Raw genomic sequence first — 15,044 nt, forward strand, 5'->3', positions numbered from 1 at the left:
CATGTCAACGTAGTTCAGTACACAAACATAACAGCTTTTTGCATGTCATTTACTTATTAATTTATTCATTTACTTTCAGTAAATGAATAGATTGTTATTATTGAAGCATTTGTTAGGAAAAAGCTAATTATGGAAGTCAATGGAGAATGTGTAGCTTCATTTACCTCCTGCAGTGAGTTCACTTTGATTGTCATGTCATTTTCAACTATAGATTTCTATTGATAGCTGTAGCTGGTAGCAGCAGTAGGGTTGTGCAGTGTAGTGAGGCAGTGGTCATGAATTTTATGATATTATGATCTCTGGCTGTCTGTGGTCACGTAGCCATGACAATCGTTTCTGCATCACTCTCACTATGCAACTTAAGATCAAAAATTTAAAGCCATTGTCAAAGATGAAAGATTTTTGATCAAACTGCCACAATTGTCTGTCTTTTGTGTGGCATAGGCAATTGTTCCACCACATGCATAGTTGCAAACATTTATTGTTGTATAAACCCTACTGACTTTGTTAAAGATATATCACCTCACAGGATGTTTAAAGGTTTTTTCTACAAAATCTGATGGTTGCTCTAATTGTCCCCTGCTCTTATTCCACTTTTAAGTAATGAAACTACAAAATCATAAAATATTCAATGAAAATAAAGTAAAACTAATTAAAGAGCATTCCAGTCTCTGAAGAATGTTACTTCTACGTCCTCTTTAACGCTAGAAAAGGCTTAAGGATGAACCTGTCCAAACCATTTAGGAGGAGATGAAAGCAGGAGTGTTTTCCGGTTGGAAAGCTTTGTGTAACATTAGGTGGCTGATGGGAGGCTGGACCCTGCTCCGGTCATTGGACCTCACTGCGAACATCTTGACAGAGAAGAATAATGCCAAGACACAAAACACTGCGTCTTCATCTCTTCTCCATTCACACAGCCAGACAGACGTTTTTCGAGCGTGTATGTGCTATTGACGTATGCATGTCGGTGTTTCCATACACGGCGCTGTCTGCCCCTGCAATAGTGTGTGCTTGCTCCGACATGACTTGCATGTTAAGCACCAACAGCTGACTGTTGTAGCCTCCTTGTAATGGAGCCAGTCACCACCGGCTGCCAGGCTCCAATTAGGCATGCAAACCTCCTGATCCACGACGGGAAAGAAGCTGCCTCAAACTTCACTTTTTTCCTCTGCAGAACTGACTGCTTCTTGTCCGTTCACTTCTTAAAACTTGCACACAGTGAAAATGAGGTAATGACAGCCATGTGGCCGGTGTAAATATTTGCGTACTGCTGCATGACTTGGAATTAAAGAAGTCTGCAGTTTAGATCCTGAAAGCCTGTTTACAGTAGCAGGCTGTAAAGTCCATAATCCTCTCACTAGAGAATGGCCAACGCTCATATCGTCACTCAGTGGTTTTGGTCATTGTTAGTTAAACCTCACAGGCATATTTGCTTCAAAGTGTGGAAGGATTAGCAGTAAATTAATACACCATTGCAAATATATCTTCTGAGCTCACCACGAGTAGCTTTAAATGTGCTTTCCTATCTAAGTACTTTTCAAACTTGACCAAATTAATAACTTGAACTATCAGTGTGTAAGCCAAGCTCTTAACCAGGCAGATTTATTGTGTGTGTCTATGTATGGATGTGTACCTGAGTAAAGGAGTGATAATTAAAGCTTTCAGTTTCTTCAAGCTTTTATGAAAAGCCCCATCTCATTTTGTTTATGAATGCGTAACACCATTTTAATTTATTTTTGATCCCGTTGCTTTAAATGCTTCTGGAGAGTGACTTTTTGCTTTTAATAGGCGTACTGATGAAATGGGAGGAAATAAATGGAGTGGGAGCCGTGTCATCATTTTATAATTTAAAAAAATAATTTTATCTCCTATTGTAATTGAAACGTAAGGTGGTAATATAATTACCCGGGAACGCTGCGACACAAGTGCTCTGGTATTGTGTTGCTTTATGTTTGGAAGAAAAATAATTGCAGCCTGGGGGGACTTGGGTTTACACTATTTTTAATGTATACAGTTAAGAATTAACTATGTAAGTGTTGAATTATAAAGAAGATATTTAATAGGCAAATAGCTCCTCTGGTGAGCAACTGCTGAGAAACACTGTGGGATACATTCATCCGTGTGAATGCACTGAACTTGGGCTGTCTCGGGTTGCTGCAGCCTCAGTTGGTAGTCTCGGGGAAACAACCTGTATTTTTCTCGGGGAAAGGGGAAAATAAAGAACAGTGCGAACTAAGGTTTGATGGGGGAAGCTGTCATTTCTGTTTATACAGTTGTGCTGCCCTCAAAAGCTGAAAAGGGGCATGGCAACGAAGGCATCCGGGAGAGAAATGCAGATTATTTATTCAAACATTTGTGAGGAAAGGCTGTGCTGTGCTGTGCTGTGCTGTGCTGTGCTGTGCTGTGCTGTGCTGGGAGGGGCGATGGAATAGGCAACACTTGGCTGGCACTTCTACAGTTTGGCCAACTGTATCTGAATCTGCTATAGCCTTGAACGTTCAAACTAACGCTGACTTAGTTCAGGAGGTCAGCTTGTGCAACTGGTTTCATCTTGTGGCATAATCACACTCATACACGTTGCACTAGAGTGACACTCCATGTGTTTCTTGTGTTTGATATGTTACAAGATTGTATCTGACTTTCAAATAGTCGGAGGCTCAATCCACAACAAATTCTGCTTGTTGCTGAATTTGTTGCCAAGTACACACAATTACATTGTCAAAGCCAGTCAAATGGACAGCATTGCAACTGGAGCCAAAAATAATTTAAAATACTCAGATGTTTTGCTCGAAAACTCAAATGTCAGCATCATATTACGGCTGCTCACTAAGCAGTGATGGAAACAAACAATCAACGGGCCGATTGGCATGTTCGAGAAAGCTAAAGTGAAATAATGTCTCCCATAACTGCGCTGCTAATGTGCACTAAGGATCCAGTTCATTCATATTTAGTGGTTCATGTATTACTGTGGTAAACATGGCTCTTTAGCTAAATTATCATAGTCTCAAGGCTTATTCGTCAATTGTTTTTAGTTTTTGTTTTGTATAATTAATTTGTATATTTAAATAAAAACAAAAAACATGATAAAATAGCCGTGCTGAACATTACACTGTGGCTAGTGTAGAATAATGCAGCATAATGAAAATATAATAATAATATAAACAACATAAAATGTTGCTTTTTTTTTCTCCAGAGAAGTGTTCACTATTTTGTGTCACTCCACTTCAACATTTATTCATCCATTTGACTGGAAAACACAATAAAATAAGAAAACAATACACTTTTATTCATGTCCACTGAAACATTAAACTTGTGAAAGTAACAGTGTCTTATTTTTTAAATATATAGTACAACAAATGCAACTTTAGAGCCATATTCTGGGAAGGCACCTACCAGATTTTCTGGTTTTAAAAACGTGGCCCGTCTTGCTCCTTACATTAAACATGTACCATCTGGGAACACTAGATGTCACTGTGCAAGCAATATGTCACAAAAATAAAATTAAAAAAAAACAGCTACAGCAGACTTTTAAACTAAAATTTATAAAATATAAAGAAAGAGTTCAGAGTGTTTGAGAAATCTGAGCAAGAGACTGATTAAACATTTACCGTGATGAAGAAAAGAAAGACAGCTTAAAAGGAACAGATTCATAATAAGCTTATTGATGACTAATTAGTGTGACTTATTTATGTTTTCTTTTTTTTCACAATGCATTTTTTTAAGATGCAAGTCATATTAAGGTGCAAGTTATGGTCACAATAATACAGTAGTTTGCAAAAACAAAATATCTACAATAATACTTGACACTGTAAAAGATGTTACATCAAACATGTCTTAAAGAAATCCAGAAGGAAATGCATCTCATTTAGAGTTGGTTTTTTTTAGCTAAGAATAGTACTGAAATCCTAAAAGTTAAGATTTCTGCTTCACCAACACCCCAGGGTTTATATCTACAATGTAACTACTTTTCAGGTATTTTCGATGAAAGCTCTTTCGATGAATAATAATAACTAATCATGTCAAATTCCAGTGAAACCACCTTTTAACCAAGATGAATTGATTTAACCTTCAGTCTTTGTAAAGTTGTTGATGCTTCTGTCATCCAAGCTTTGGGTTTCTGTTGTGTTTACTTCCCCCTTTTTCAGTGTTGGCACTTCATGCTTCTTCATCTCGATCTGAGACAGGAGAGGTTAGAATAACTCACTACACCATCATGTGGTCAAAAGTTGTATCGCTACAAAAAATAACACCTGAGGCTGTCTGTTGAATTCAGTTTAATGCTTGAACTTAAGGATTATTCTAATCAAGTCTTTCATTTATTCCTCTTCTTTATGAAACACGTCTCATGTTGAAGAGATCAACATTGCTGTAGGAAAAAAAGAGATACATTTTCAGATATAATAAAAATGTAATTATGCAGCCGTGCATCTGATAACATAACAAGTATAATTCCAGATAAAAAAAAATGCCCAGCAGCTTTCTGCTGTTGGATGAGAACATAAAGGATTTACTGTGATTTATCTGATTTACTTTACGTCTCTTTCTCCAACATACATCTGCGTCACAATATGTCCATCTGAATGACACTGAAGCAAAGCTGTGAGCAGCAGAAACATAAGCTGCAGAAGAAAGATTGAAAGAAAGACTCTTGAGCAGAGACAGAGAGGTTTATGAGTCTTTAGAGGACTGGAAGTAAGGGACAGGCTTAGTGGTTAGATATTAGATTGGTGTCATGAGAGAGCATGTAAGGGCAAAGATAGTTTCATGCTTTATCTAAGCTCTGTCTCTCCTCACTGCGCCAGGCACTCCTCCCTCTTAATCTTGTTTCACTTTCTCTTCACCTTTATCTTCAGTTTCAGGTCAAACTTTTTGTCTGTATTTGGTTACATTTTTTGATTATGCTAAAACACCTATTGACAGTTCAGGTTTTATTGCTCACATTGATTGAGACTCTGTTATGTGTGGGACAAGCATGAGATAACGTCTTCTATCCATTTTGCTGTGGTAAAAGTAACTAAAATTACTCATTCTTGACATTAGTATAGGTACAGACAATTAAAAAAAATATTGGTACAAACATACACCATGCACACGTGTGGACACAAAAACACATGCACATTGTGATTGTGATACCACTGTGATTTCTATTTCAAACTTTAATCTTTAAAATAGGAACATCAAGTCATAGTATTCAAGCATTTAAGCTGTGTTGGCACACGTGCACATGAACACAATAAATACTGTGATTACAATGCTGTACTAAATATTAAATGATTTTCTGAATAAAAACAGGTCATTTCTTCAATTCAGCTGAAAACCCTTTTTGAAGGAGGTTTATTTCAAATATGGAAACAGGATGTGAGGGCATTCATCCATTAGTCACGCTTTATATGTAACTTGATTATTCTTCAACATATTTAACACTTTCACTGTCATATGTATATACCATATGTAAGTGAAACATGTTTGAAGACATAAAGGGGATAGATTGCAGATATAGCCAAGTAACAGGGGCTCAAAAATGTAAACACTAATGTAAAGTAGAGATCATTTCAAAGTCCAGTGAAGTAAAATTTTTTTTTGTTGCTTCCATCTTTTCGTTGTAGTGGTTCAGGATATCTAGATATGTCTGACTTTCAAATCAAAATATGTTTCCCAGCTCGGGAAACGTCTCTCATCCCACCTCGGTATTTACCAAATCAAATTTGTTCAGCGATTAAACTTGATGACTTGCCCGCCATCCTCTTTCATTTTTTAACTTTCAATAAGCTCTCATCGGAGACACAAGGCCACACTTTTGCTTGATGCTTGAGATTCAACAAGCGCTTCATCCTGCAGACACTGCACAAGTGGCCATTTAGAGGCATATGTTGAGAAAATGGCTCTGGGAATAGCTATCTTTCCCACACCACCTGAACTCGTTTTGTTGTCTTTAGTGTTGCAGATATGATCAGTTGATTTTTGGCCAGTCATTTTAGTCTTAGGAGGCATGGATAGAGTTTGCAGCATGGTATCTGTGATCTCGCTAGATGAGGGAAGGAAATGGATATGTTGTTGTCTTTATATCTACCTCCAGCCTAGAAAAGCAAACATACTGTGGGTACAGGGTTTTCCATGCCTCCAGAGCCTGCATGCTATCCCGTAACAAAGGGCAGCTCCTTCATGTGGCAAAAGCTGTTTCTCTTCTGTTTGCATGACTTCTTGACAAAACAATGAAGGGGATATTATTCTCACCTTGAGTAGGTTAATAAAACTGATATCTGATGCCTTCATACATCAGAGAAATTACAACACGTGTTTGCTTGTTCAAGTGTAGTTTCATATGCATGTCATTACACAAGAGTGCGAGTGGTGTGTTGCTGTTGGAATATTGCAAAACCCTCAAGACACACCTGCTTTACTGAAGTGTTGTACGCATGCATGCATATGTTATGAACACATAAGGTGTTAAACAGTGTAATCACAACAGAAATGCCTTTTAATCCTTACAGCACTCTCGTGTCCTCCCATGAGAGGTTCCAGCTCTTGATAAAATAGGGTGCGCAAAAGATACAATTTTGAGAAATACATGATCACTTAGGAAAGCCCAGTTCATGTAATCACTTGTTTCTTGATAAAATACCAAATCCAAAGTCCAAAAATAGAAAATAAAATATCCATATAACAGTAGCGTTAAAGAAGAATGTGAACTTAACTTGATCTTGACTTTGCAAAAATGTTGGCACATCATAAGGAAAATAAATACTTATGTAGATAGAAGAGCTTTTATCAATAGTTTGGAAATCTAACTGTGTTCCTGGTTTGTAGAGAGGTGAGGGCTGTGTGCAAGGTTTCCAATACAGCCTTTGTCCATCGTCTTGTGGGATCTGTCCAAGCACCTCGCCATGATAAGTTGAATATGTGGGAGAAGGATGCATGGATAGATGGTGTCTGGGAAAAGGAATGCTGCTCAATGGTTGAAAAAACAAAATCGAGCACACATGCATAAAAATACCACATTTAACAACTCTTGAAAGGAAGCCTCTCAAAATCAAATGCGGCAGATGGTTTTCATCCATTCTCCTAGCAACGCGTAACACAAAATGCTCGTGACATGACATTACACTAGGCTTACACCAGACTTTGCTGACCTTAACATAAGCATGATTAAATCAAAAAGTTTTCAGATCACATTCAGAAGCTTATAACAAACAACTTTTCTGTTTGATGGAGTTTAGAAAGATGTTGCAGGGGCATTTAATTATACTGAGTTTATACAAAGTTGGATGTTTGAAATGTTTTTCTAAGAAAAGGCACAGCAGCATCAAAATATTGTACATATCTGTGGTGTTTAAGTCCTTTGAAAAAGGAGAGCACATGGTGTACCTTTTTGTAATACTGAATACATTTACATAATCTCAACGTTTTTGGCTGATGCTAATCTTCACACCAAAACCATCATGCCTTCTAACATAGAAAGAGAACAGCAACAAAAGAGCAACAACGCCAATGCTGACAATTTCTTTGATGCTACTACTGTTTGTCTATGGTTTTCTTATTGCACTATTGAATTATGAAACTCCAACATGACATTGTTGTGTGAGGATAGTTGACTACCTGTCTTTGAATGGCACGTCCTTCCAAACCATTCCCATGGATCTCCTGGTGAGAATTGAGCTCAGACTGACTCACTCATTTGTGTGAAGTGGCAGCACGCTGAAGGCTCAGTGGGATTTCTCTGTCAACCTCTGGATCACGATTCAGTAGTATTTCTACTTCACTGTCTGTGCTTTATTCCCATACCACATTGCACCAAGTCTTTCATGAAAGCACGTCACACCGAAAGTCGTCACATCTCCTTTTATTCGCTTTTGCACACATGTGAAATGCGACGGCTTGGTGATTAAGCTTTTGGGGAAAGTGGAAAATATAAACGTTTCAACACTTTTGTCTGAATATGCAGGAGTCTTAATTCTGATTTGTTAGCGCTCAGGAAGGAACAAACACCAGGTGTTTCTCTGTGCTCCCTCTAAAGTCACATCTGTGTGACTGCAGCTTTTGCTTGATGCTGGGAGATGAAGTGCATTCCTGGAGTCTCAAGAAAAAGGATATTCTTTGATTTACGGCATTGTGCCTTCGAAATCATCTGCCAGAGGAAGCGGGGATGGGGAAAAAAGAGTGCACGAGCACCCTGGAATGACTCAGTCAGGTGGCTTTTATACGCGCTGAATAAATAAATGAATATTTAGATTGAGTTACCGCTACTGAGAGCTGAATATGAACCTGCTCCAACCTGATTGAAAATGCATTCTTTCTTATAGCTCTACTTTTCATCTCAAGAACTGCATTATTGCTGCCAGACAGATTGTTTTACATACAGTTGTGCCCCTTTTACCCTGTGCTGCTTTATTTAATGTTTATTTAATGCTCTTCACACACTCCAGCCGAATCCCACAACTCTCAAATGTCAGTTGATTTTCACATGGACAAGGACATACTAGTCATTAACAGCATGCACGTTGAAGGTGTTTGTAGCACGAGGTAAAATCTGTCAGGTGGGATTTTACAGTAGAAGTAGTAGGAGAATATCTTTAAAATCTATAGTCCCAAAGCCAATAGGTGACCACTGCGGGATACTCAGCACGACCCCCTCGCCCCGGGGAGCTACACAGTTAGTGATAACTCATTGCTCCTTCAGGGTGGGTTAAATCTAGAGAGCACATTTCACTGTGCATTATTTGTATTTGAGATTCTAAACATGTTAAAAATCTTTTAAAAAAAAAGTATTCAAGAGTATTCACAGACTTCTTACCATTTACTGTGGGCAAAGTCAGGGTCCACCCTGCACATGTTGCCAACTCATTACAGAACAAACACAGATAGTTCGATAACTGCACAAACACTCACATTCACTCCTACAGGCAATTTTGAGCCGCCATTCAACCTTAAATATATGTCTTTTTTCTTTTTCTGTGGAAAGAGTGCCATTGTGGGTCATTGGCTATGTGAGTCAGAACTCCAAAGTCATAATCCATCTGCACATTGAGATGTTGCACTCTAGTGAACATAAAAAAAATGTCATCCCAGAGTTTCATTTTATGGAGGGTGTAGGTGAACACAGCTTGTTTCTTTGAGCAGTGAAGGCAATTTGACTTTGAGTTCTGCCCATATTGTGCTTCGCCCCCTATGTCACAATTCTTCCATGTGGAACAGAAGTCTAATGTATATTTTGTTCTTTTTGTCTCTTTTTTTCTCTCCCTCATCCAGCTTCCATTCAGGTGCAAATCATTCCGACACAAGGAGAGATCAGCGTAGGAGAGTCCAAATTCTTCCTCTGTGAAGGTAAGAGCGATCTCAAACGTACCTCATTTAACACAGCTTGATGCAAATGTCACCTCAATTAATATCGCTGAATGCTTTATTGGCTGCATTAATTGAGGTCAGTTGATAAAAGTGGTAGCAGTCAGGTTAAATAAGGAGACTGATGTAGCTCTGGAGCTAGGAAAAGGATGATGATGATTTGATTGAGGGATTTATTCTGTGCAGGTAGAGGGAATATGGGGTTATGTTGATGTAAGAAAGCAGTGAGGAGGGGTGGCGGGTGACGGAAGCTGTCTCAATAGATGAGAAAGAGGTCTTGGACTTTCTGTGACTTCATTGTTGAATGCACATGTGTGTTTATTTGCTTGGCTGATACTTGATATTCTGGTTGGAAAACCCAGCTCTCTGGCATTGTAAAGCATGCAACAATGAGACCATAAGAAATTCTGACCTGCTTTTATTTGTCTCATTGGAATTACCAAGAGGAAAAACTTTTTTTATTAATCCAAAGTTTTCTTCACACATATGTCTGCTTGGAATGTAATGTAACGTAACGCAACAAAGATGACTTCAGGTAAACAGAACCTGGACTACGCCCTGAATGAAGCGTATTGTATGTGTTTGAAAATTTAAAAAGGAAGCAAAAATAATCATAATCTCAGAGTAGAAATGTAGAAAAAGTTTGGCCAAGGTACTGATTCAAATTATTTAAGCAAAAGTCAAAAATTAGAAATGCTCAGGCTCCGTCCTGAGTCAACGACGAAAACAGTGCGACCATGCATGTGCACAAAGGGCCGTGGTAAATAGTTCTTTTGCACATGTGTGAGGAGATGGAGAATAACAACAATGGCAGCCTCCATAATGGCATGACTCCTAGTCTATATTCTCCTGGGACTTAGTTAAGAGTCACCTGTAACAGCAATCCAACTTTATCGTCTTCCCATATGGATGTTGTTGTACTCCCATTATCAATGTTTACAGCGTATTGTTCTCTGCACACATTTGTGTGTGGTTTCATTGCAAAACCAACCAACAGTACCACCTTGTGGCAAACATGAAAACTACATCATTTTCACTGTTTCAGAAAGGTCAGTAAGTTATTCGTACTTTCATGTAAATTTGGGGTGCAGATAGTGGTTTCAGCACCTCAGACAGCTCTGCCATCAGTTGTCATTTTCTCTGCGTTTCCAACATAAACAACAAATGCGCCACCATGTCATGAGACATATCTTGTTGGAAGAGTATGGAGACTGCTATTGAATAATTGTGTATGTTTCTTTAATGGTGTTTTACAGTCTAGATTTTGTGAGGTTAACACTTGCCAGCTGAAATATATTGTAGCGTTACGGAGCTGGTCGCTGGATTGCATTGTGGGAGTTGGGCTGGATTCAAATGTCTGTATATTAGGCTGTATATTAGGCTTATTTGTGTTGGTAATGATTGTGTTGTGTTTTTGTTGCTTAGTTCATGTAGTTAAGCAAGTCAATCTAGTTTAGTTTAGTTTAATATTTGTAAGTTGGCAATCAGAAGTGAAGAGGGTTTTGTGTGTCGTGATCCTGCCATGGTGTTTCTATTTGGTGTGTCAAATGAAAAGCCTCCCTGATTGCAGGTGTTATGAAGGGAAAAGTGCACTCTCGTTTGTTAATATCTATCTGTACTAGCAGATAACATATAACTTACATTGGTTTTGACATTGATAGTCTTGTTATTCAATGTCCTGCCTACCAAACCTTGTACCAAAGGAAGGAGGATACAGCGGACAGAGGTATTGGAAGAAGAAAATCCACAGTTGCAGCTCCTAATGGGAAAATGATGACAGAATAACAAAAAAAACAGGGGTTGTATTTCAAATGTCACGTCAGAAATATGTTGTCTGTCTCATAAATCTGCTGCATGCTCTTTATTTTTCAATGTAGGAGAAAAAAGTTATGGATGAGATTTATTATGCTTCCATTGTTACATTATGACATGTATGAATTTATGAATATATATATATTCTTATTTTTCTAAAAGTGTGTGCTTGTCATGAAGTCAAAAAGAAGATTCAGCTGAAGTTGAGACATGCTGTGCTACTTTCAGAGAGCTGATGAGTCATATCTCGTGACGATAAACTGAGGCGGGGTGGGGAGGTAGGGGGTGCAAAGCAGCTCACACAACCGCATTCAGAGGAATATCTTTTTTGAATATTTCTGCCACTTGTCACTTTTCTCCAGTAAATTAGTTTTTTGTGTGGCAAACTCACTTTTGCAACAGTCTCACACATGAAACAGGAGCAGGTGAGGATATTGTCATTTACAATAGCGCCACCAGGTTTTGAAAGATGATGCTGCTGTTGAGATAACATTTAATGACAATTTTCAAACTCAAATGAAAAGTGTAATCTGACACCTGACAAGACTGGGTGGGTACTTTTTGAGAAATGTTTTGGGAGTAATTTTCTTTTGGCATAGTCTTCCATTAACTCTTCAATTAAAAGTCTTAAAGGTGGACATTAAGTCTGTGCAAGTTCAACCAGGTGTTTTAAAAGTCTAAACATGGAAGACTTTACTGCCTTTTTAATACAAGTCTAAATGATACAGTAGACTTCAAGCTGCTTTCATGATGAATTATTGATCATTGATTTGTTTTTCTCTTCACTGCTACTACTATAGAATAGAAATATGTTATTAATCCCAAGGGGAAATTCGCAGGAGCACTGCTCCACAAAGTCTAGAAATGCACACTGGTTCGAGATATCGAGGTCTCTTGGGATTGGAAGTTCGTGGGTTTGATTCCCTCTCCTGACAGGTTAACAATGTGGGTCACCGAGCGAGACCCTTGACCTCGCTGCTCCCCAGGCGCCATGTTATCGCAGCCCACTGCTGGTGGCATGTATAGTTATAGACCCCAAAACCATGGCAGCCCACTACTCTTATATATGGGAAATTAAAACTAGCTATGCAGAAGATGTGTTAAATAAATGGGTTTGTCATTTATTAAGTTAAGTTTGGCAGTAAAAGAAAAGTTAGCAGTTTAACGGTCAATGGTTTGGAGTTGCAGATTATTGTTATTTAGGTGATAGGTGGAAATAACACACAGTGGCATTGCATTGCCAGAATGAATGCATGAGATTCAACATTTTAGATAATTATAATCATTCTTCTTTTGTTTCCTGATGTTTTACTAAAGTTAGCAAAAATGTTTTTCTAGTTTATTTTTGTTAATTAAATTTTTTCTAACATAAAACATAAATCACAGATTGTCACCAAAAGGTACACAAACATTCTTTTAGATGCCACTTCATGTAAGTTAGAATATACTATTTTGTAGTATTAGTGAACACTGTTGTCTTAAAATGCAAACTGTTCATCACCAATGGCCTATTGTTTTGTTGTTTTGTTTCTAGTTGAGGAATCTATGAGAGTAAACTGCCAAGCTGAATAACTTTTCAAATGTAAGACATGAAGCCTTGACATTCTTAAATTACTCAGTAATTTCATTAGATTCTCTATGATGATTTTCAGCTTCACATTAAAACCAATTTCTTCTGTGGTAAAAACTATTGAAATGCAGTTTGAGCCTTTTCTCTCCCTTGACAGGAGATAGCTGTTATAGTGGAACAAAACTGTCTCTTCTTGCTATAGTTCTTGTAAAAAATTTATAATTTTGTTTGATTTGTAAATGTTGCCTCCTACTGAATCCTCCTACCGAGCAGACAGAAATGATTTAAAGGGCTCATTTTATGTTTTACTACACATAGACTCATCTTGAAACGACGTCTACAATTGGGATATCTGCTTCAATTCAACTATAAAGTTCCCAGTCAATGTCGTATGCATTGCATACAACATTCAAAAGGAATAATTTAGCCATTAAATGATTAAACAACTATACAATGCACACGGTGCATTGTTTGATTCCTTTGTCTTTGTTCAATAGAAAATTAGAAAACAGCAGAATTTGGTAAGAACATAAAGTATGGACAGTTATATGTATTTATCATTTCTGCTTTCTATTCTATAGTGATCACAATTATGCAAGGCTCAAGAGTACACAGTGTCCTCTTGTTATTATTCTTGTCATTAGCAGTACTGCTGATGTATGTAGGCTTGCAAGAGATCCAGTAAACAAATAGCCTAAGATTTTAGTCTATGGGCACAACTGTGTAGTGTTAGTGTGTATGTGGTTAGTGAAATTGTCTCACAGCAAGATAATTCCTCATTGCAGTCCCTGCTTCCTTGTCTTTAGCATGTTCTCCCTGAGGGTGTCTGACATTTCTCTGGTTTCCTCTCACAGTCCAAAAACATGCAGTTTAGGGTAACCGGTGACTACATTTTGGGAAGGTGTGAACGTGAAGGAATAGATTGATGCATATGTCTTTGATTAGTAGAAAGTAACCAAAATACCTGGAGAAATCCTATGTCAGCTTAGGGGGAACATACACAGACAGCGCCTTGCTTGGAATTCAACCATCCAAATATAAGATATTTTTAGATTCAGTTGTTCCAATGTTTTTCTCCTCTATTTATCCAGAAACAAATGTTTAATTTGGTTCTAAATCTACACACAAGAAATGCATTCACGATAATTGTTAATGCTACTTTCTATATTTTCTTATTAATTATGCCCCGCCTGTTTGCTTCATCGTACATTTTCTATGTTTCAGTGGTGGGAGATGCTAAGGACATCGACTGGTACGCCCCCAGTGGCGAGAAGATCCTCCCCAACAGGCCAGACATCCTTGTGAGCCGCACTGATGAAACCACGTCATCCCTCACTATATACCATGCCAATGTAGACAGCGCCGGTATCTACAAATGTGTGGCAAAGAACGGCGACAAGGAAGCCCAAGCCACTGTCCAAGTGAAAATATTCCGTAAGTGTTCATCTTTTTCCAAAGCCAGAATATTGCCTTCAAAATCTTTTTTTTTTTTTTTTTATTTGCAGTTTGCCAATCAGCATTATTGTGTAAGCTATATGAAGCCATTCCCACACTGCCTCACAGCTCTTTGAACTCCCTTCTTCACTTCTTCCCTTTTGGGAATAATTTTGGAATCATTAGCATCCATGTGCAAATCACAAGTATTAAGCGCTGCAAAGATAGACACAAAAAAGAACATGTAACCCTCTGCACAGTACAGGAACACAGCACTTCTTCCCAATATTACCATGTCTCCTTTAAATAACATTTCAATTTGAGATAAATGGTCATGCCAAATCTGTGCAAATGGGAACATTACTAATGGCTGTATTATTTTCCACTGCCTTTTTCTTCCCCGAACCAGAATAATGTCAGGATCATTTGTGTTTTAATGATTTTGGCAAAAAAGGTGGTTATATACATTTTATGATGGAGATTCCAGACAACTTATGCCTATAATATATCTGTAGAAAAGTAAAAAGTGGATATTGGCCCAGTTTCTATGTTGAGTCACAGGTTTCTCCTTTATTCACAGGAGACCACACTTTTAGTTGCTGACACAATACAACATACCGATCTGACACACAAGTTGAGACATCACTAATTAAAGACTGGATTTAGCTTATTGTTGCAACCTTACCTGTGAAAACTTGTCTGGAAGTTTTAATAAAATGGTGGTATTGCAGACATTAGCCTGAGAGAAACACTGGCAAAAGGGATTTTGGACCTTTCAGCTGATTTAATTAAATTTAGAAGAATATATTGCTTGTGCTCTCTTGCTCTCTTTCCCCTTTTACCAAACTGCCTTCCCATAATATATTTGATTTTATACTAAGTAAACATT

General features: G+C 37.9%; 1 protein-coding gene across 1 annotated transcript in view; it reads left to right on the forward strand.

Annotated features, from left to right (window-relative positions):
• ncam1a (neural cell adhesion molecule 1a) overlaps positions 1 to 15,044 on the forward strand; it is a 286,659-nt gene that overhangs the window by 187,366 nt on the left and 84,249 nt on the right. The window contains exons 2-3 of the mRNA XM_080508922.1: positions 9,247 to 9,321; positions 13,946 to 14,155. Coding sequence (XP_080365048.1) covers positions 9,247 to 9,321; positions 13,946 to 14,155 — 285 coding nt within the window. The remainder of the gene's footprint in view (positions 1 to 9,246; positions 9,322 to 13,945; positions 14,156 to 15,044) is intronic.

The sequence above is a fragment of the Blennius ocellaris genome (assembly GCF_963422515.1).
Source record: "Blennius ocellaris genome assembly, chromosome: 14".
Taxonomy (NCBI): Eukaryota; Metazoa; Chordata; class Actinopteri; order Blenniiformes; family Blenniidae; genus Blennius; species Blennius ocellaris.